The 24,923-nt window shown below is 32.2% G+C and overlaps 1 protein-coding gene across 1 annotated transcript; it reads left to right on the top strand.

Moving 5' to 3' along the window:
* The first annotated feature begins 10,954 nt into the window (after positions 1 to 10,954).
* Positions 10,955 to 24,684, top strand: LOC120768161. Its single transcript, XM_040094722.1, has 2 exons — positions 10,955 to 11,108; positions 23,915 to 24,684. The coding sequence occupies exons 1-2, from the start codon at positions 11,027 to 11,029 to the stop codon at positions 24,304 to 24,306; spliced, it is 474 nt and encodes a 157-aa protein (XP_039950656.1). The 5' UTR covers positions 10,955 to 11,026; the 3' UTR covers positions 24,307 to 24,684.
* Positions 24,685 to 24,923: the final 239 nt, after the last annotated feature.

The following is a 24,923-nucleotide window of genomic DNA, read 5'->3' as shown; positions in this document are numbered from 1 at the left end:
CGCGGTAAATAAATGAGGTCGAAATTCAAGATGACCAACTCCAAAAAGGTTTGTAAAATACTGAGGTCTTTTGTTTTAAAAATTTGATATTAACGAGGAAATATTAGGATGTGAATTTAACATTTTCTCTATTATATTAATTATTATAGCAATAAAAATTCTTACCGAAACCGCGCCTGTGAAAACATAAAAACTATTTGTACCAAGTGGGATAATTATATTTTGCAGTATCCGCAGGAAAAAATAGCGAAAATAGGCAAAATATTGAATGCATTGAGAATTGCTCGAAAATAACTATTGAACCCGTATAAAAAATAGTTCGATAATAAGAAAAAATACAGTAAAATCGGGTTGCTAAGATTGCTTAAGTTTTCGTAAAAAAATCATCACTGACGGCGAAGTATCGAGTGGTGCCAATAACATTATATAGGCTAAAAGCCGTTAATTGAAAACAAATCCGAATTCCTGCGACTCTCAGATGCGTAAGCAAATTAGGAAAAGCCGTTAATGGTTTCTTACCGAAACTTTTTATGTAGAATAATTCAAAGCAACAATACAGTTCAGTTAATCCAATACAAAATATGTGAAATTGTTATACCAGTCAATTTTATCTATACCAGTTGTTTGTTCGATTCGCCAATGCTTAAATTCTCATGAAAAGAGACGGCTAATGTTTACTGTCAATTAAATGTGTATTTACTTATTTAAAAAGTGAACATTTCCAATTGACATTAATAAACAATACTAATTATAGTCTGCTGACAAATTAATGTACAGTTATGTATATTTTAAATCAAACTATTATTCTAATAATTCAAAAAATCAATTTGCGCACGAATTTAATGAGTATAATTTAAACATCATAGGTATTTATTGACACCTCTGATAGCTGGGCAATTTACAATAAATTGCCTGGCCGTAGTTTTACCGCATACCCGGTAATTACACCTTAAACTTCTACACTCTCAAACAATAAAAACGATTGTGGTAGTTTTTACTACTGACTTTTTATAATGACATTCGCTAAAGCATATTAGCATTACGTTAGCTGCCCTTTAACGGGATTAAGCTGGCTTAAACTGGATATGAGCTTGAATGGATATAAGTGGGTGAGTGGAATGTATGTAGAATTTTAATAAGTAGTTACTATAACGTGTAGTCTACTCGGAAAATTGCTTAGACAAATCTGTTTTTGAATGAAATTAAATTGTAAAAATAATATAAAGATAAGCTAAACCCATAAGCTTCGTTAAAAGGGCGCTTTGTACTTGTAATATTAGAAACACATCTATACTACAAGTATACAAGTATATCCACCGATTATGTGGTTGCGTGGAGGCGTGAGAAATGCTTACTTTGAAGGGTATTACAAATTATTAAATAAATTAAAATGGTCTTATTATTAGTAATATTTTCCACGTAACAAAACCTCTGAACAGAACCGCTAATCTTGTGGTTTGAAAATCTGGGATATGAAGTAAATTTTGCCAAAGACCTAATATATAAAGTTATACGTAAATGATGACGAGACCAGTGCAAACGCGGGTGACCAAACTTACTAAATACAAAATAATATTAAATTCCATATGATTCATTCACTTCGAATTGCATAAATTAAACAGAAATAAACTTAACAGATTGAGCTTTTGTGCAAATGGTGTCTTTAAGATATGTCATCTTGTGTCTAAAAATTGTTGAAATCGGCCCATGGCACATAGATGGCGCTACTAAAATTAAATCTATCTGATTTTTAGTTAGCTCTAACGTTCAAATTAGATCATTTTGAGTGAAACAACTTTTGTTATTGTGAATAAAAGTGATAATAAAATTTCGCGTATTCAAAATATTATTTTTTTTTTGAAGTGATAAAACACGATTGAAACACAAATTTGGCTTGATGGCGAGTTTCCGAATCTGCCCCAGGAAAATCAACCATCAAGGATTGGTATGCTAAGTTTAGACGTGGTGAAATGAGCACCGAAGACGGTGAAAACAGTAGGTGCCCAAAAGATGTTCCTTCCGACGAAAACGTCAAAAAAGTCCACAAAAAAAATTTGAATGACCGTAAAAGGAAGTTGTTTGAGATAGCAGGCACTCTAAAGGTATTAACTGGACATCGTATCATTCACGAATATTTGGGTATGAGAAAGCTATATGCAAAGTGGGTGCCGCGCGAACTTTCTGTTGACCAAAAACAACCACGAGTTGATGATTCGGCTCGAGTTTTGCATCAATATGTGACAATGGATGAAACATGACTCCAACATTTCACTCCGAAGTCCAATCGACTGTCATCCGAGAGGACTGCATGCGATGAACCCGCACCAAAATGTGGAAAACGCAACAATCAGCTGGTAAAGTTATGGTTTCTATATTTTGGGTTGCGCATGGAATACTTTCTATTGACTGACTTGAAAATGGAGGACTTTTTATAGCATTATTGGACCGTTTAAGAATCGAAGTCAACGAAAAACCGCCGCCTGTGAAGAAAAAGGAAGGATGGCAAAAACTCAGGCATTGGGTTTCGAATTGCTTCCGCATTCACCGTGTTCTCAAGATTTGGCCCCCCGCGACTATTCTATGTTCTCAGAATGTAGAGGTGATCGCCATAACTGAGGCCTATTTTCAAGCAGAGGACAAATCGTACTACAAAAAGAGTATCGAAAAGTTGAAGAGTCGCTATAATCAGTATATCACCCTCGAAGGAAAATAGGTTGAATAAAAAGAAGCGATTTTTGCCAAAAAAATATTTCAGCCCGGCGACGTTCAATTGATATGTTACATATAAGACCGAAATTCTTTATCAACCTATAAATTATTTTTAAAATCAAGTGGGATATTTTGAACTGACTTCGTAGGCAGAAGGTGACGTTTGGAGCTTTGAATGCTAACGCCAGTGGGAATTTTGTGTTAAATATTTTAGAAGGAAGGTACTTATATTAGCTTCTAACATACGTATATCTATAGTTTGGTAAATTCAAGTAGAAATACTATATTTATGCATGTATTTCTGTCTCCAAATATGAAACATGGTTTTTAATATTTATAAAGTCGTTATTTCTTAATTTGTTTATTTATTTCCGATTGCTCACTAATTCGAAAGATTTATTACTCATTAAAGCCTGCTACACTTTCTGCAACGGGAGGGAGTGTACTATAGTTCTCTTTATATATTTAGTGAGCAAATAATCTCAATTAACGATTTTCGAAATGCAACAGCAAATTTGAGTGAGATTCTGTTTCTAAAACACAAATAAAAGACTATCTTCTTCAGCGGAGAAAGCGGATCTAAGCTGAGTAATACGGGATACAACCGGTGTGAACTGTTTTGATAGTTGTTTTTGTTGCATAGTATTTTTATAAAAGTGATATTTCTTAGGCTGTGCTAGTTTTGTTGTTTTATTAACCGAAAAAATCCAATAAAAACTGATTTAAGCAAACATATCAATATGATTAGTTTAAGTTAAGTACAAATATAAATATGTGTGTGTTTGTGAGAGCGGAAGATTAATTTAGAAAAAAACGCGCAATCTGTTTCCATGCAAATAAAAAAATAAATTATTTGTGGGATTTAATTGCATATAGATAATACGCACACAAATACAAAGTCATATGGAGATTGTATTTTTATAGATAGTTAAAGCAATAACATTGGTATTTCATATCAGCTGATCGTTATTGCGGTTGCTGCTATTTTATATACATACATATGTATGTATAGTACATGGTTATATATGTATGTATTTACATACACATATGCGGGTATTTGCCTGAATATATACTGCATTTCTGAAAGCAAAAGCGCTAGAGGAAAAATCATTGCAAAACGGAAATAAAATTCTGAATTGATTTGGTATAGGCTAGTATATTCAAGTAGTCTATACATGTACATATGTACTTACCCTCCAAAGAGTTAGTAAAATCCTGTTAAAGTGGGTTTTCAGCGCATTTAATTTACATATACCCTTGTGAATCTACTTTAGGCACAATGATGATATTAGAAAATAATAAAATATTTGAAATTTTAGTTTTCGCAAAATTCTTTTTATATGTATGATTAGTCGAAATTTGCACTTCTTATTGGGTAGATCCTTCAAGGAACCCATGATTTGAATGGTTAGGCAGCGTTTATAAGAAAAATAATATTTTTCATTGTTAAAAGAAAAATATAATATAAAAGCAATAAACCGAATAACAAAAAATTACATATCTGTTTTGAATAAAAATAAAAATAAAGGAAATTAGAAAATATTAAAAATAACTTCCAATATCCGAATAGAGCTAGATGTGGCTTAGAGTTCTTAAATAGTACGAAACCCGATTTTGAATTTTCAAGAAAAGGCAAGAAAAACTAAGTTGGAAGTCAAATTTTAACAATTTCAGTCATGTTCTCCAGGGGATACCCAACCTTTATAGACAACGAAATGCTTTAAGTAAATCTGCTATGAGGGCTATTTTCTAAACCAAATAGTTGTCGTGGATGGCGAAAGAAGTGAGAGACAAGCGGCTTAATCTTGAAAAAAACAGGGACAAAGGAAGTTTTCAGATGATTCCATCTTCCAGCTAACTTCCAGACAACTTTGACGAAGTCAGCTCTTGCAATAAGTAGTTATGCCGCATGGGTACCGATGAGAATATTACCAGTCCGAACACTTAAAATAAAAGAGATACGTTAAGTTAGGTTAATCTGGTAGGTCAATAAGCCGCGCATAGATCAGTTTGGTTCCTTGCAATACCAGATGGAGTTCACTTGCTAAGTTCAAGAGGAGTAATCATTGTTGACGCGAATTTTAACAGACTCTGCGACCTCACTGAAGAGATACGTACTCTGAGCGCTTTTTAAATGCCTTCGTTCAGTTCGTACCTTTGCGAATAACTAAGGACTGCAGTTTGACCCAAACTTACTGAGCTCATTAAGTTGTCCAAAACTGAACGGCGATGGAACTGAGAGAACTCCTAATAATTTCTTTTATAAAAACATGTAAAATTCCAACATCCCAAACACACGACAGGAGAACATGATTTCTCATAGCCGATAATTGATGTGTACATACATATATCTGTCGGTCCGTCTGTATATATACGAACTACTTGTAGTCCCTCAGTTTTAAGATATTGATCTGAAATTGTGCACCCGTCCTTTGCCGTTGGACCACTATAGTATATAGCTGTCATACAAACTGAACGATCGGAGTAAAGTGCTTGTATGGAAAGCTTTTTCATTTGAAGAGACATCTTCAAAGGAATATAGATTCTTGTTTAAGATAATGGTGGAATCTCCGAAGAAATCGAACAGATCGAGTCATTATAGCATATTGACCGTTTAAAGTTATTTAAAGACTATTTTGCGTTTGTGATATTACAGCTTCGGTGCAGCCGAAGTTAACTTTTTTCTTGTTTGAACTAAAAAATCTTAATTAAATCTTACTGGTTTCAAAGTATAATCAATTACTTAATTTATTTGATTATCGTTTATCTTATTTGCGCTTGTTTACATTTCAAACCTGTTTGTTCGAATTATTCAAAGATTGTTTACATGCGATTAATATTCAATAATATAAACTTGACTTGCAGTTGCAAGCTGCTGAAAACAAGCATGATTTATTACGATTATGAACTTATGTATGTATGTATGTAGTTCTTACTGACTCAGTCAGCCTTTAATCTAGCTCTCTGTCAAATAATCAATTTTATATATTATACTATATTTACATTTATATGAAATTTTTTAAAATCATACCTTAGCTTTTATCAATTGTAAATACTCAGATTTGCATACACGCGCTAACTTACGTATAAGGTACTTTTTAGGAGGTATCGAATTTTCTAGAGGTATTGCGGTAAATCCACTTTTGAAGAGCACATATCAACAAATGAAATTTCATATCAACAAATGAAATTACCATATGGCAACTCTCATGTAATTTCTCTCTGTTGACCAAGTTTTGATTAAAGTTGAACTCAAAAGAGGCTTGTGAGAAGTGGCTGTCCGAGTTCTTCGCAAATAAGGAGGGGGGGGTGTTATGAAGTTGCCGTCTAGCTGGAAACAGATTATCGAACGAAACGGCGCATATTTGAATTAAATCCGATCACTGTAACACTTTTTATAAAGCATAGAATAAAGAGCAAAAAAGCGGAAGGGATATTTGACAACCCTATACAAGTATATACTTTGAGGAGTCTCTGACGTTTCCTTCGGGATGTTACAAACTTTATGGCAAACTTAATATACCCTTTTCGGGATATAAAAATATCACCATTACGAGGTTCATATCTCAACTATTAGTATGAAAATAAATTACAGTTACATATACATACATCTATATGTCATTCAATTCTAACCTTTCCTACAGGGTAGTCACCCTGCTACATATGCTAACATATGAATATGTGTATTTGAACTCTGAATATTCACACTTTATCTCCTCTGCTTTTTATAGTCACCGACGCCGGCAAAGGGTGTGCGCTTTTAGTTTCATCTCAAATACTCGCACAAGTGTTCTGACCACTTGTTGTAACCACAACTACACGAGCGCTTTGCGGCAACGCTCTTTCTTTCGTTGCGCTCTTTCGCTCACCGCAACAACTCATTAAGCGATAATAACTCTCGTAGAAAGTCAGTCGGCCGTACCATTGACATTCTCGACCACAATTCTCCCACAATTTTACGCATTTCACTGCCGTCGTCGGTTTGTCAGCGATCGTTTGCTTATTGCATACTGATCGTTTGTCTGTTTGTCCACCTAGTGCGATACTAACTATATACGTATGAACATGCATACATACGTACGTAGCACGAGTAGAGTCATCTTAGATTTCTGTGAGTTTATTACTGAGTACTAAATCAGACGTCGGTCACAAAACGCTTCGGTGTTTGTGTTAATCTCGTGTTTGTGTTAATCTCGTGTTTGTATTGTGTTTTGTTTACGCGTTTGTGTATGTGTGTATGTATGTTCAATACCGTCCATTTGATTTACAAAACAAAAAGGAAAATGGGAAATAATTTAAAATTAAAATTTGATTTTTAAAAACATTTACAAGTTCAGATTCAGATTCGCTTGAGACGTGCGCGTGTACGGACGTTAATTTCGTGTTTAACCACAAGTCGATCGTAACAAAATTATTGCAATTAAATAACGAAGTGAATAAAGCGTTGTATGGGAAATATTGAATATAGCAAAGCGTTGGCGTGTATTAAGTGTATGCTGTAAATATTTAAGTGCAACAGGTTGGTGAAAAGTATTTGTGAGTGTGTGCAAATAATTTTAATTACCGTTGGGAGTGTTTATTTGAATTATAATTAGAGGAAGTGAATGAATTTGAATAGTTCATTAAATAAACGAGCTAATTACATGTGGTTGCAGATAAAGCGAGTGGTTTAAATTAGTTTTAGTTAGTTTTAACTAGAGAAATGCAGTAATTTATATATTTAATTCATTCATTACTGTTAAATTAAATTAATTATTTAAATTAATTAATAACCATTAAATATACCGAAAATATGGAAAATTGTCTCAGAAAACTATAAAAATTATTACAAATAGAGATTTAATAATTGTTATTTTTTAATTAATAATAATAATACAAATAATAGCAAAAATATAATGTAGTTGAATACTTTTATTTTAATTACATATGTTTTCTAATTTTAGTTAGCGGTAAATTAAATAAATGAACTTAATTAATTCGAAATTTAGTTATAGTACCATAAATTTATTATAATTAAATAATTAAAATTACTCAGTAATTTATTATTGCGGCTAGTTCGAATTTAAAAATCACTAAATTAATCATTCAAGAATTCCGAATTAATTTTAGATAATGAAATTAGTAATTTTTTTTTGTAATTAAATAATTTTAGTAATTATGTACTTAGAGTAGGTGAATGTTTTTATTTAGCTATTTCGTTTACTTTTAATTACTGGTAGCTAAAATTAATAAACTTCCTTAATTCGTAATTTAATCACAGTAAATTAGTTGTAATTAAGTAAATAATTAATTAATTATTTAGGCTACTTCTGGTTTAAATGTATTTAAAAAAGTTTAAAAACCATTCAAAAATTAAGAATTAATTTTAGATAATGAAATTAGGAAATTCAGTTTTGTAATTAAATAGTCTTAGTAATTACTTAAAGTAATAACCTTTTGATAAAATGAATAAACTTTTTTAATTAGTAGTTTAATCTCAGTAAACTAATTGTAATTAAGTGATTAATAATAATTATGAAAATTAATTAATTAATTAAAATAGTTCAAAAATTGTAAATTTATTAAAAATAATTAATTTTTTTAATTAATCGTTTTAATTAAGGCATTAATGAAAGCAGAAAATATTAAAAAAGTTAAATTATATCTCTATTAAAACATTTAATTAAAAATGTGTTTGTTTTTTTTTATTTGATTTTTAAATAAACTAAAAAAAATAAAGTATTGAATTCATTCTTTGAAGTTAATTCGAATTTAATTAAAAAGGAGTTGGTATCATTAAAATCTTGTAATAAATGAATTTATTTTGGATTTGAAGCCGTAAAAATTATTTTGTTTTGATTATTTTTTATAATGCCATCTTGTATGCCCTCTTTGCGTTGATCTAGCCCTCTGCTGTGGTTAAATTAAATTTTCTAATAATTATTGTAAATTCGTATGCATATATTTCTGCTTTCATGTTTTTGTAAATAAATATACAAATTAAATTAATTTATATAAATATATTTAAATATATAATAAATAAAATATTATATAAAAATACTCATAAATGTGTATATGTGGTCACATGGTATAGTAACTCAAGTCCAGATAAGCGAAGCGTTAAGTGCTGCATTGATAACGATGTGTGCGTTAAAGCGGTTAAAATATATACATATATACATATGTATAGTTAATTATAAAAACAAAGTTAATTATAAAACGGTAGTTTTTTTGAAATCTCATTTCGATTTTTAACTGGAATAAACGACGATAAAATTTTGAACCAAGCTCTTTAAGCCCTAAAACATTCATTTTCGACATACATATCAATATATACGTGTATTTAAATATGTTATACATATGTATGTACATATATATCAAATAATTTTTGTATGATATATGTACTTATGTATGTCTGCATACACGCTTAGCTCTCTATTGTTTGCATTTTCTTTGCTTGTCTGGACGCTTTGATCCATTGAGAGGTTATCTTTCTTCGCCGCTTGTGTGCACCAGTCACTTGCATGCGTTATTTTTAGCTATCGAAATTCAGTAAAATGAATCAGCTAGTTAATTTCCGTTGCTAATTGGAACTGCAGTTATTAAATATAAATATTATATTTATCTGCGTGTCATTGGTGAAGAGCAATCAATGAAAGTATCTGTGCAATTTAAAATGTTTAAAATGTTATCAAATGAAAGCTGGACCGTGCTAACGGTATTTGTTATAATTTGAGTGGAAGATACACTTTTAGGCTTAAGCATCATTTCAGAGAGACTTCAAAATACATACATGTATACTTTTAAAGAAAAAATAGTGTTCAATTTTTTGTTGAGTACAATGTATGTACATATGAATATATTTGTATTAACTTCTTACAAATACAAGATTAAATTATTTTATTAAGTAAATAAACTATGGATGAACGGCTATAAGATACTAAGTACATTTTTAATGAATTAGAAATTTGAAATATAAAAAACGTCTAATTTGTAGCTTCTGCAATAATATTGCTGAAATTTAAAAAGTTTATGATATTTTAAATTTAAAAATATTTTTTGTAGCAATTACTATAATTTTTATTAATTTAAATACCGTTATAAATTTTTTTTAAATTTAATTTATCACTATAAAAAAAATTTCAAACATTTCTTAGAATTAATAAAAGTTTCAATTTATGTACATATAAATTTTTTTTTTTTCACAAAAATTAAAATTTTCTGCCGTTACATTTATTTATTGTTATTTTAAAGAGCCTTTTGTCTTCTTGTAGAAACAATATTTGAAACTATTTAATTTGTTTTTCTTGCTAAGTCATGTATGAAAATGGAAACAAATGGAAAAGTATTTTAAATATATTAATTTGAACGATCTTTATATAGCTAATATAAAACTTCATAGAATAATAAACAAAAATTTTAATTAAAATGTGTTTTTAATATTGGTTTTTATATACGAATTAACTTTTATTTTTATGAAACTAAAAACAAAACACACACATACATACATATGAATATACAATTCACATATTTTTTTATTTATTTGATGCTACCATTTTTGCCAAATAAAAAATACAAACAATTCTCCAATTGTCTTGCGACTCATTGGACCGGTTTTTGAAAAATGTAAACAACTTTTACGATTACGACTAAGAAAAAGCTTGAAGAATGTAGTATGCATAGCTAATGAGACGTAAAAAATTTTTTTCTAATTTATTCTGAGGCTCTTTCCTTTATTTAATTTGTTTTGTTCGTCTTCCAATGTATTATTGTTGTATAGTAAATTTGTCTGGCGGCAATCGAAAACAAAACCGAAGAGCGAAGAGCGAACAGAAACATTTACGCAAGAGAGAATAACAAAATAATAAGAGACATAAAACAATAAAATAAAAAAGAGGAACTTTATAAAGTTTACTTCTGAATGTCTGAATGATAGTCATAAATATATTTCTTAGACAAATCTAATTAGTTATAAACATAGTATATAAAACTACAATAAGGTGAACCTAATAGTGTAAAACTTTTTATGTTTAAAGCGAACGTAATCCAATACTTTTTTAAGTATAAAATTTTATATTATTCATTTGGTAGATTTTATAAATTTAAATTTATTTTATATGTTGTGTATTCAATTGCTTTATATAAATTGTTTTATTATTACTATACATTTAGGCTTATTAATTATAAATTTTAATATTTACTTTTTAATTCTTCTCTTTGCAGTGTTTGAAAATATTTACAGTTGGAAAAATACTTAAAAATTGAATTTCAATTTAATGAAATAAAAATATCTCACTTGTAGTATTATAAATTAAAAGTTATACTTCATTATAAAAAAATGGCATACACAACCTCAGCTAAAGCCCTATTCATCTCTACAGCTGTAATAATGATCATATTTTGCTGTTTTATGCCATCGGGTAAGTTTTCAAGTATAACTATAATATTTTAAATAGCATGTGATATTTTTTAATTTTTAAAGTATTCTTTTAGAAATCTAAAAAATTGCTAATCGATTTCTGGAATACATTAATATGTTTGAAAGAATTATTTTCCTAATTGTAATCATTCATATTGAGAACCCCACTGGCTTAAGGCCACCTCAATCCGGTTAACAGATTTATGAGTTATTAGTTTTCAGACGCTTTCTTCTAAATCTTCATTACCTGCTGAGGGTTGGCTGTTTTCAAATAGAATGGTAATGTTAGATGAAAACAGGGTTAAGAATCCGATGTAATGTTTCTAACCTATCGAATTAAAGGAATCATATAATCATAAAAGAGGCATGAGAATGTAGCAGACGCGAGCTTAACTGGGATAAGTAGAGTTAGAACATAGAGAATGTAAAAAACTACTAAAACAAAAGTGATATACAGAAATGTTCGTCTTTTATGTGATTTTATTTTAAACATCCAATGTGATCTGACGCGATCTAATGCCTAATCTAACGTCGACTTAATGTAAAGAACGCCTAACAAGAGTTGGTAGTGAAAAATGCTCATCTCACTTCGTTACCAGTAAACGTTATGTTCCATAACACCTATCTAACCTAGAATCGTATGGAGTCAGAATTTTTATACCCTGAACAAGGTATATTCAGTTTCCCACTATGTTTGTAACATCCGAAAGGAAACGTCAGTGACCGTATAAAATATACTTGTATAAATGATCAGGATAACGAGCTGAGTGGTATAGCCATGTCGGTCTGTCTGTATATACGCGAACTAGACCCGCAGTTTTTGAGGTATCGATTTGAAATTTTGAACACGTCACTGACTCTTCAAAAAGCTGTTCATTCATCTGAACCTCCCACTATACTACTGTGTGAAGACTCTCTACCAGTTGGAAGAACTTTTGCATTTGAAGATTTTATCATACAAAGTGAACAATCGGAATCAAGTATTTGTATAGAAAATCTTGTCATTTGACGAGACGGCATTGAACTGGCCGAACAAAATCTTGTAAGGTGTTATATCTGACCAAGATGATAAAAAACCCTAAGCAAACATATTGAAAAATATATACATATGTATATGATTGTCCGGACTTATTTCCTATATAAAGTTATTTATACTATTTAACTGGACAAAAAATCAGTTCCTACGACAGTCGGGTTTATCCAATAGGAAGGCAGACCGACATATATGCGTTCAAAGACTGTTGGGGACTACTTTGGGCCTATAAAAGCAGAGTTTTTCCGATTTAGTATATGATGATAATTCGTGTGTAGCTTTCCACTGCTCGCAATACGGAGCATTCTCTGGATTATAATATAAAAACTATAAAGATGGCATTTTATCATTCCATTGTCGCAAAATAATGACGCAAACAACGGTTTATTACAGCTAGTTCTCATATCTAACATAAAATATAAAGCAAACGATTACTTGATAATGAATATTTATAAACAAATAGTCTATTATACATACAAACACATGTACGATAAAAATAGTTTATTAATTTGTGTTAAAGTTTTCTAGTTCCAAGCACTTTTCATAAATCTCATTTAACTAGGTTTTTAGCATTCGCTATTTATACATGGTGTTATTATTCGCTAACCGCATGCGTTTTATTGCCAACTTTATAGACGCTATAAAAATGTTACCGTATTACTTATATACAAAAACATGCCGTGGTGCAATGATGGTATTCACAACGAGCTCAATTATTTGAATATTGTAATGACTAGAAAAAGTTTTGATAACCTCTCGAGTCTGATATACCACAGAATGACAGTTAAAAGCCTCTATCTCTTTGAGTATTAAAAATTTGGCCCATGTTGCAACCGACCGTCAAATTCGTAGATTAAACGACCACTTTTCGGCCTTCGTTTATGTTCCCGAACATCCCGATCGTTCAATGCTCATCATCCTTTTAAAGCATGTCGTTGTAAATCAGCACCCTTTTGCGAGCTGCGAAAAAGTAATACTCTTGTTTTGAGACTAAGTAAATACCCATATCAAACAATTAATTTTACAATGGCGCTTGCGGTTAAGCAGTCAATGAAATGCAATGAATGTCGAACAACCTTACGAACACACTTCAGTTTTATCTGGTTTTATTGTTGACTTATCGCTTATTAACTAGTTTCAGTTAGGTTCATTTGATTTAAGTGCATTTTATTGCTGAGCAGGGTAATAACTTAATTACCGGCCGTTAAATGCAAAACTACTTAAAGAACCTACCCGATTACTTAAATTATTATTTAAGTTGTAATAAATTCAATGAGTAGAATGAACGTGACGTCGATAGGTTAGATAATTTAGCGGTAGATGCGACTGTGCTGGAAGGTAGGTTGAAATGCCATTCAATGTTTAAATACCCGAGTATAAGGGAGTTAGTTCATATGAGAAGCTAAGGGAACTTATGAATTATGAAAGTCGTATGAGGAGTGTGCAGATCTGCCAGTTGCGACTTAGGTTTTTCATGCTCAAATTACAAGAAGGTGATCCCACAAACTATGTCCACTTTTAATTAATAAGCCTACTGAATATCACAGACAAGGTTTCGTTCGGTTAAAATCAGCCTACAATGAACTGATTAATGTTATGATTTCTCTCATACTTCAACATATCACCAGATATTCTCCAAATTTTGAAACCAAAAACTTTCTCAACTTTTTTGAAGACACATTCTTGCCATCTACAATTACTTTGGACTGAGAAGGCACATAAGAAGTAAAGATATCTCTCCAAAAATAAAGATATTTTTAAGTTCATCTTTATACACACATTGTAATATACTCGTATGATATAGAAAACTGAGAGTTTTTCATTATAGAAATAATATTGCCAAAGATTTTTGATAGCCGATGAATATCGTATGATGGGGTATCAAGATCTGAAGTATGTGTCATTAGAGTATGGTTTGTAAGCAAGTTCGAAATCTTTCAGTTCTGAGAGTAAAGTTAAAAGGTCGATCCTAAGAAGGATCTCATTTGGACAGCTGAGAACGCCGGTGCGCTGTGATACCTATAAACTTTTTCCTATATACTGGATTATAAGACCCTTACAGATACTAAGTTAGTTCGTAATCTTTCAGTTCTGAAATTAAAGTTGAAAGGTCGATCCTGAGAAGATTGATGTTGTGGTATCTATAAACTCCTTCCTATATGCTGGATTATAACACCCTTACAGATCGGCAAAGCGCTTTGAGACTGTATCAAATTTGAGACTGTCAGTTTCAGCTAGTGGGTGAAGAGTAAATAATATGGGTACATTGAGCACTTGCTATATTGAGCTTCACTTTTCGAACATGGAAGCAACAAACACGCCATTCTCGGCGAACTCGGCTGAAATAGGTGGTAGTGCACATATCAACAATCAAATAGAAGAAGAGGGTATTAGTTTATTTTAGTTTCATAAAAAATTGTCTTCATTGCAAAATCTGTGCAATCAAGCATTAGACAAAATGTAAAACGATAAAAGTTTATTGTTTGTAACTTCGTGAATATGTCATTCCAATTTGATATCACAAAAATAAAGTTCTTATTTGTTCAATCCGTAATTATGTTGTTGATTAACGCATGTCTATTAACATATCTACTATGCATATGTATGTACGTCTGTTATATGCGATGAACACTATATGGCTATAGGCTTATCTTTTTCAACGTAATCAAACATTTTCGGCTTGTTTAAGTATTCATCATATGAGTATACACAATTTTTTATAAGTATATTGTCGCCATTGTGCTATTTTCGAATTGTTCAATTTGCTTTGATTTAAAACAAATGCATTTTATTTGCGCGTAGAGTGTGCCAGAAATAAAAGCGCCTCCTAGGAACAATGGCAAGGCGCCGAAGCGCAACGATACATCGACACTTTGACCTTTGTGGATGATTAAATCTATACAATTGCCAAAAATATATACATTTGTATATTCAAATAGTATAAATCATGTAAAATGAAAATTTTATAGATCTATGCGGCCTGTCATTATTATTAAAAAATAATAATAAAATATATAATAAATATATAAATAAATTATATGTTTTGTTGTAAGTCAAAGAAAAAAGTCTGAAATAAATTTGATAGAATTAATAGATTTCAATGGCTCGAAAAAGGAGGACGGAGTTTATGCGGGGATATACTAATTAAAGTTAGGATAAGGCAGACTTTTAAGCCGCCGGAGGAGCTCCTGCATAATGCTTCAAGCAAAGGTCTTTATTATTGGGAAGCTGTGGAGCTTGTCTATAATGCATCAGCAGACAATTCCACAGTTAATATTTACGTAGACAGCCAAGCAGCAATCAAAGCAGTTACCTTGGTTCGCATGTCGGAGAGAATTGTCTGGGGAAGCAGGACAGTTGTGTAGAGTGCCGCCAGGAACAAGTGACTTCATTTCTACTGGATGCCAGGTCACAAAGACGTCGATGGTAATGAGATAGTGGATAGGATTACCAGGTGTACAGATGTCATCCGATAACGACGATTACCACGATTTGGACAAGAGCATCTATCGGAATGCTAAACTGCAAAAGTCATGTGAAAAGCGGTAGATCAAAAATACACAAAGCTCCTCCTCATTTTTAATTGAAGAGACTGTAAGAACATGATTGGAATACTCACTGGTCACAGTCTGGTGGCAGCACACGCCTGCGAAATGAGGCTGTCAGATCGCGATGACTGCGGGAAATGTCAAGAGCCAAGCCATCAGGTAAACAATGCAGCATATTTTGAGCACTCTACTATATCTGGCAACGACCAAAACTGGTTTGTGCGTGAGTCACATGCCTTTTGATTGTCATTGCTTTCAAAAGCGGGTTCATATAAATTTGTTTAAAAAATCAGAAATTAATTTCGACTGAACCGAAACTATAATACCACTCACAGTTGCATTTCTTATAGCATAAAAGGGTTTACAAAGATATTTTTCTGAATTTTGAAAGGTCAGTTTGTATTTCGTGAAAATAATTTGTCAAATCGAGGAGCCTTCCATACATGAACTTGCTGCTGATGGGTCATTTTGTGTCGCAGCTGTATCCTATAGTGGTTGGATATCGTCGGCCATCACAAATAAGCAGTATCTTGATAAGAGAAGCACATGTGCAAAATTTTAGATCGATGTCTCTAAAACTAAGGTACTAGTTCGCGTGTATACAGACGGACATACAGAGTGACGGACACGGCTAAGTCGACTGAGCACGTCACACTGATCATTTATTCTACGTTTTCTTCAAATTTCATGCCTCACTGAATATGCTCTGTTTAGGATATAGTACCAATATATTACGTATGAAATTTAGCAGTAAATTTTTTGTTGATATTAGAATGTTAATTTTTAAGTATATTTGCCATGATTAAAAATTAGCACATTAATTTAATGAGTTCTTTTTTCGTATATGAAGTTTGAAATGTTCTCCTTATATATTTATATATACAATTTAAAAATAGCACATAAGTAATTATTTGCCACTCCAGTGCTAATTGTTTTCGCAGCAGTTAGCTAGTCTGCTATTTACTGCGTAGATGTTATTATTTTCAAGCGCAGACTAGAATTCAAGTTATTCAATTAAAGATAGTTCGAATGGTTAAACACGCCAATGATACAATATAGCCTAATGCGTACAATGGGATGTACTGTTTATATCTTTTAAATATTCGAATTTTTGAATTGAAAAAAAAAAAAAATTCACGAAAGGAAATTTTTAGTAAAATTTATGATCTAAAAGATAAGTACTACTCTTGGACTTAGCAAAAGTCCAAACTGGTCTATCTTACCTAGCATAACCTCAATGATAAGAGATTTTCTGAAGTTTAACTTTAAGCTTTAAAATTAAGCTACAAAGCCTGCCTTGCAGTGATATTTTTTCTCTCTATTATAACTTCATTTTAATCCATTAATTCGATATTAGCTTTTGTAATTTATAAAGTGTGTTAAACGAAATACATTTTTATTTCTATATTATAACTTGTAAGGAACCCCTAAGAGTAGGTTTTTGAACATTAAGAATGAATGTTATTCAAAAGTATGGAAGTCAGTTGGTAACATTTTTCCCTCTATTGCGTATTATGTATAACAAAAACATTTAAAATAAACATAATTTTTTTCATAAATAAAAAATACATATGTATGTATAAAAAAATATGTATGTATGTAAAATAGTATGTGAAAAGAATTCCCATGCTTCTCTAATTTCTCCAACTGCACCGTAAAAAACACCACATTCATACGCAAAGTTGTGTCTAATTAGCACCGGTCCAACTACCAAAGTAAACATAAATACACAATAATTTCACATATGCTTGGTAATTAAATTTGTTCTCCAGAAAAATTTCACATGCAAAAGATTCCTAATCCATACAATTTAGTACTAATTATTATTTTGTATCCAAATTAACACCACTTTGTTCTTTTTTTTGTGAAAAAATTGTACGCCAACGTGCTCGCATTTATTTAGTGTATGTATGTATATACTTATATCTAGCTCGTTAAAGAGGTTTCAATAATGGCGGGGTAGAGGTAAATTTTAACTGCCTTCGGTTCGCCAAACGTTACTATTCGGCGAATCGAACAAACTATACCAGATGCTCAAATAATAATGTTATATTAATCCTTTAAAGCAGAAAGGCAGTAGATGTAGTGGCTGCAAGTACGAATATTCTGGGTTCCAGTACTCAAAGGAATTCCGGGAAACAAAATAACTGATAAGACTGCCAAAAGTGGCATGCGTGTGGCTACCAAGCCAGTACAGCAATAACGCAAATGACTAAAAACGTTTTATATTAAAATGAAATTTCCGAAAGGGCTCTCAGTTGGATCAGGCCAAGATGGAATGCCTTAAGGGGAAGCCTGCTTTAGAAGCTTAAAAAAATCGATTTTTTGTTTTTTATTTAAATATCTTTAAAAATTATCTAAGAAAATGTCCCCAAAGTTATATATATCATATACTAGCAGATACTCGTATATAAGCATTTGGGCAGAAAGCGAAAACTTTGAAGCGAGTGTTCTCGGTTCTTCATTTTTACGATTTTTCTTAATTGGCGGGCAGGATACAAAAATAACTAAACGTCGTATGGAATTGAGGCAAAGTTTATTATCTTTGGCATTAAATTATCTTCTATTTAAACTAAAAAACTAAGAAAATTCAAGTTTGAACATATTTTTAAACAGCATAAAGTAAAATTTTTTTGGTCAAAAACCACTTTTTTCTCAATTTTTTAATAATTTATAAAATTTTACACTTTTTTTCGGAATTTTCTTAGTTTAACTAGAAGATAAATTATTAAAAAAATATGAATCTCTTTGAATTTTTTGTTTCCGATAGAAATTGCGACCTGCATTCTGCCCGCCGTCCGAATATAAATCCTAGGAATTTCGCTGTAATCGATTATATCTTTTCCTCCCAAAAAAATCCTCAAAAAAATCGATTTTTTGAAGCCTCTAAAGCAGACTAAGTGCACAATTAATACGGATTAACGCTGCCGCCTGTTAAGGCTATTAGATATCTAGGAGCTTCGCAGTTCAAGGGACCAGACGAAGTATAAAACGTAGATTTTTGAGTCGCTCTTAAAGTACGCAAAGAGCGTTTACGTCCTGAATGACGAATACTTCACCTGTTTCAAACTCACATAGCTGTCGTCTGACACCTACAAATTGATCTGATTAAGGACCAGTATGTATGGGGTGACACCCGGTCAGTGTAACCTAACATAACTTTCAAAAATATGTACACTAAGAAAAATAAATTTGTGTTTGCCGTAGTGATTTGAATTTGAACACTTCACAATAGTAAATGTGATCTGAAATATGCAAACCAAAACTTGGTTGAATTGGCTAATTGCAGATAACGGCTATACCACTTTGTTGAGGTATCCGCGCACTCTCTTCTATCAATTCAACTCGATAGCTTTGCTGATGCTTTTACATGTAAAATTTTGTTAAGAGAGTAGCACACAATCATAGCGAGCAGAGAAATGACGAATCAAAGCCGGCAATTGCTAATGATTTCCAATATACTTTTGAAAACACACAATTAAATAGTAAATAATATTGATAACATTATATGTTATTGTTTAATATATGCCACCACTATCTATCACTTCCATTTTCTCTTAGTTCTATTTGCATTTCCTCATATTTTCACTTTCGCAACAGCAGGGTGAACACATTAAGTACTACATATACATATATTTTATGGCATTTATATTTACATATGTAAACTGAACATATGATAGCTAAATTTTCTTCAATTTCTTTTGTTTTTGTTTTCCATTTTGTTTTGATTAGAAAATGCGTTTAATGCCGCGAATAAAAAAAACAATAACAATAATTTAATATTGCAGCAACGGCGGCAACTGAGTTGCATCTGCGGTGCTATGATTTTGTGTTACTGCGGCGAGAAAAGTCGAAATAAATAGGGAAAAATTCGATTTATTTCCTTGCGAGGTTAATATACATTTCTGCAGATATACATACAAACATGTATTCGAAAGTAATAAAACACATTTGTATATACATACATATATGTATGTGGGCAGAGAATCTACTGTACTATAGTATTTACACATTAGAGTGAGCCAAAAACAAATCTTCCTAATTTATAGCTTCTGACCAAATTTCACCCAGACTGGCCCAATTATACTGCACGTGAAAACCGAATCGATAAATTTAAATTTTATCCTAGATTAGTACAACGTTTTCTATGCTCATGTGAAGTTTGTGCTTTATATGAAAAATTAATAGGTGGAAATGTATTTTTTTTCAGTCCGGATCAAACTTGATCGCATGGTATGCAGAGACAAAAATAACTTGCAAGGCAGACTCTTTAGCTTAATATTCAAAAGTGCCGATGTGCAGTCAAAGATTCCCACTTAATAACATGTAAAAAATATTTTTTAATCAAAAGTAGCTTAACTTTTCAACCTTTTAAGCTTAAGTCTTTACCGCGCGGATGCTTGTATAGTTTAAAATAACCTTTAAAATTAGTGAGCTTTTTTTTTTTAAAAAAAAAGATGGTAAATTTAAAAGTTTTGAAAAGTGAAAAAATATCAAAAGAACTTCGATAGGTTAGTTTTTTTTGACTCACCTTAATATATATATATTGTATATATATTACTTTTTTTAAGTGAATACCCTTCTTTTAGATTAGATTAGCTCAAATATGGGTGCATGTGAACATAGATATGTACTATATAGTATATACTATATTATTACCTCGAATTTGTTTTCCTTCGCACGTGCTTGATTTCAATAACAATGACAAATAATGCAATTTTGTCTGAAATTAAATGCAGTGAAGAATATATATTCAAAAATATATATGTACATATATTCTAATTTTCGATGACTCGGTCGAGCATTTCGACTGGTAACAGGCGAATGATATGCGTGATGTTTTGCTTCGAATCGAAGCGGGATTGTCCGCATAGACTTTAGATTTTACATATCCCCACAGGTAAAAGTCTAACGATATGATATCACACGATATTGGTGGCCAACCAACCGGCCCAAAATGTAAAAATATCTGCTTATTGAAGTGTTCTGTCAATAAATCCATCGATTGATGTGATGTGTGGGAAATGGCGCTGGCTTGTTGAAACCAAATGTCGCCGAGATCACGATCTTGAATTTCAGCCATTAAACAGTCGGTTATCGTAGCGCAATAACGGTCGCTATTCACGCATACGTTCTCACCGGCATCATTTTTGAAGAAATATAGAAATTCCACCGGCACACAACTCACACCAAGCCGTTTTTTATGAAATGGCAGCTCTTGAATCTCTTCAGGTTGCTTTTCGATCCAGAAATGAACTTATCAAAATTTAGCTCGAAAACGTCGGATCTTCTGGGAAGATTTCAAGAACCCGTCGAGCGACTGCAGTTCTTTCACAAGCTGTATTAAGATTTCGATAAAAACGAACGGCGCCTAGTCGACTCTCCACGGTCTTCGTGTACACTCTCAGCTACGGCTTCTATATTTTCTTCACTGTTTGCTGGATGTAGCCTACTATATTCGCTCGAATATTATCTAATAATGAATTCTGGGTCTCAAGATGGGTGATCGTGTTGCGAATAGTAAGCTCAGTAGACTGATTATGTTGACCATATGAATTTTCGTAATTAATTTCAACGATTTGTAAACGTTAAGTCTTTTCATGATGAAATCTCAAAGATTACTGAACAAAAATACCATGATAGCTTGACACGACTCACGCGTGATCTGTCAAAAAAAGCTATTGAAAGAAGAACATCTACTTGGAGAACCCGTTATAAACGCTTTATAGGGTCTCTGACATTTTTTTTTTAGTTTTGCAAATATCGTGACACTCTTAGTATGCTTTGTTCAAGGTATAAAATCTTAAATTAGAAACGCTATCCAACTTTTTCGTAGAAACTATTTTCTTCCCTTGTCTAATTCGTAAAGTTATATTTCCGTATAACTTTCAATAAGCTGCGATATTTTCTCAGAACAATTTGGCTCACACCACTTTCAATTTCAAGTTCCGTTGCTTACTTTTTCAACTACCCGAGAGCACTAAGTATAAAAAAATATCTTAATTGATACGATATGGAAAAAACTATCAAAGGTGAATGCGTTGACTTATTCGCTCACTACCCTCTTTAGAAACCTGAAACATTGAACGCCACCTTAAATAGTGGCAAAAACTCAGTTTGCGGATTTTCATACTCTTTATATTTCTCTATGGGAAAGCTGCGTACTTTCCAAATATGTACCCACGTATGTATGTACCATATGTATAACTATATATAGTTACATATTTCAATGTAACACAAGAACCGTACGCGAGTAAATGTCAAGCATCTGACATTTGCCAAATTGACAGTAGTAACAATAAAGGCAATTGCAACTTACAATAGTGCCACTTTACCAATTTCCACTTGTCAGCTGATATATATAATACTTGCATATGTAAAAATGTATATTTTTCAGTCGGTTGATTATTTAGACAGTTGCATGCCACTTTGCCACACTTGCCTACATTTATCTGCTGTATTTTGTTGCATGTGCGAAGGCTCCGACTGACACGTGCATGACGGCTTCGTTTCAAGGCCCGTGCCAGTACTCACTTTTCAAGGGAGAAAATGAAAACGAAAGGACAATTAGCCTGTCCGTTTGATCAGCTAATTTGAATTTGTAGTGAAATTTAATGTGAACTTAATGAAATATGCTGTCTAAATAATTGCCGGGTTAACAAGTTGAATTGTTGGGGGTTTGAGATAAGCATTATTACCATAGATATATGTAAAATGTCAATTATGTGAGGGAAGAAGGCGATACAAAACGGACTCTGAATACAAAATTAAGTTACCACTACGAAAGGGATTTCAATATTGCGTTTTAAAGGGTTAAGGTTGTAGTATTATTACAACTTGTCCGGTGGCTAAGGTCATGAGTTTAGATGCCTGGTTTCACAAAGCCAAGATACATATATTTTTAATGTTCAAGACTCGACTATTAATCGGAGAACTTCGTTTGATACTTAATTTCAAGCAATGTCTCTTTTTTCTCTAGTAAATCTTGTCACTTTGTATCTCTCTCTCTCTTCAAGTGGACGAAAATAGCTGTCATTACTTTTACAACTACTCAACTTTTTGTTGTTTTGCCAAATTTGGCATGTGTCCTTCATACTTCATTTGTCACTCAGTAAAACCCACTTGTGCGTTGTTCGTTGGTGACACTTTACCATAATTAATTTGAAGCAAAGAAATGGAAGAAATTTTTATTTATTCTCCTCAAAGACAAATGTATATGACAAAGCATTATTGCATTTTAATGGACAACACTTGTCTGCAATGACCGTAATGATTTTTTGTGATGATTCGTAAATTCCATTATATTTGCGCCATTACCGTTATTACACAATAGAATGGGTTCTTTCGAGTCCATTTGTCTGGTAGAGTTGAGGCGGATATTGTGAAACTTGTGGCGCCAAATATTTGTGCAACTTTTGATGTCGTCTTTATAAATAAGGAAAATATGAAAAATAAAATATATTTACCAACTGGAATTGAATAATGAAAGTGATTACCAAATTTGTGGTTAAAATTATTATTAAATGTTGTAGTTAGGGATAAGTGTGGTTAGAATGTGAAATATGAAACGAGGGTTAGGAGAGATTAACTTTTGCCGTAAAATTGTCTTTACTAGAGCTGGAACATATCTAAGTCCATATCTTCGTGGTTTTTGACCACACCTCACACTTCTTCAAAGACTTATATTGTAAAGATCTCTCGTTGATATAGCATGCATGACACACACACATTTCTCATAACCTCGCTCTTATCTTATGGTTTCGTCTTGTGTTGGTAAGGCGTACTGAAGAATTAGTTTGAAAGCCTCTCTCGGGGCGAAATTTACAACGATTCCGCAGTTTATCGTCACAAAATCGCTCTTAACTCATGATTTTTAACCCTTCTATTTATCCTCATAACCTCGCTCTTATCGAATTAGTTTGTCTGGGAACGCCCTATTGGAAAAAAGTTTAAGTGTCTCTGTCTGTAAACATTTCACAATGCAAACACGCCTTATTTCGGACTTGCTGTCCACTTTGAAAAATGTTTTCTAGTGGGTCCAGTTGGGGAGTAGGAAGGAATACATATAAATAAGTTTTAGATTGCTCAAGAGCTCGCAACATATAACTACAGAACCAAACACATGCCTTCTAACTTAGAATTTTTTGCAATTATTTGAAATAAAGTAAATTAGTATTTTAAACGCTTTTCATTAATTGCCTTTCTCTTCTTTTCATTTTCCAACAGTGAACGCCATCCGTTGTCACCAGTGTAACTCCCATCTGCAGGAGGATTGCACGGAATTGCGTCTGATAACACCGCGTGCGCCACGTGACGAGCAATTCCTAACCGAATGCGAGTCGCCCGATATGTTTTGCCGCAAGACGATTACGAAAATCGAAGTGAGCGGCGAGAATCGCATCATACGCAGCTGTGGACGCTTGGACAACGACAAGAGCGCGAAGACGAATTACTGCTTCGATGCTGACAATGAGGGGTATAAGCAGAGGATCTGCACCTGCTATGAGGATGGCTGCAATGCGGCAACGCCACGTCTCGGCAATGCCAATCACGTGACCATGCTGAGTGCGACCGGTTTGTGCGTGTTGGTGGCGCGATTCCTGCGGATTAATGCTTAGATAGGAGAAATTTCTGTACAAATCCATTCTGATGTGTGTGTATGTATTTTGCATCGTTGCGTGAAGTATACTAGATTACTGTAAATTGTTGGAACTTTGCGTTGGAGAGTGGAGTGCTTGAAGCATGAAATGCATATTAATGAAGTTGACGCTGGAGTTGAAGAGCGCTACACTTTCTTTGTCATTTGGATAATGTTGATTTATATTATTTGATTGCTTTCATATCATTTTTGTTTAAAAATACTTCCACACGACTTTTGGACTCGATTTATGAAATTTTGATTTAATAAAAAATATATACGCATACATTTCTAGGTTAAGTTTTAATGTACACATATTTTGAGGAAATATTTTTAAAAGAACTATTAAGAATAAAATGTATTTAATAAAAAAACTAAAAATATAAAAATTTCCATACACGAAAATTCATCACAAATGTTAATTTCTATTAATTTAGGAATTCTAGAAGAGCGAAATATTGAGCAAAACGTTTTCACTCGCATGGTTTATAAGTTTGAGGGATTCCTTTCTGCGTAAAAGTTTTATATGAGACAAGAAACACAATTTTAACCTCGGCTACGTTGCTCACCAACTTCTATCCTAAATACTCAGAGCTA

This window comes from Bactrocera tryoni, chromosome 2, assembly GCF_016617805.1.
Source record: "Bactrocera tryoni isolate S06 chromosome 2, CSIRO_BtryS06_freeze2, whole genome shotgun sequence".
NCBI classification, from domain to species: domain Eukaryota; kingdom Metazoa; phylum Arthropoda; class Insecta; order Diptera; family Tephritidae; genus Bactrocera; species Bactrocera tryoni.
The sequence above is the reverse complement of the archived record's forward strand: the minus strand, read 5'-3'. Positions and strand labels throughout refer to the sequence as shown.

Bases quoted from the DNA above. Each gene is read 5' to 3' on its own strand.
- LOC120768161 (XM_040094722.1), top strand. From the start codon at position 11,027: ATGGCATACACAACCTCAGCTAAAGCCCTATTCATCTCTACAGCTGTA. The intron at 11,109-23,914 runs GTAAGTTTTCAA...ATTTTCCAACAG, and splicing joins TTGCTGTTTTATGCCATCGG to TGAACGCCATCCGTTGTCAC.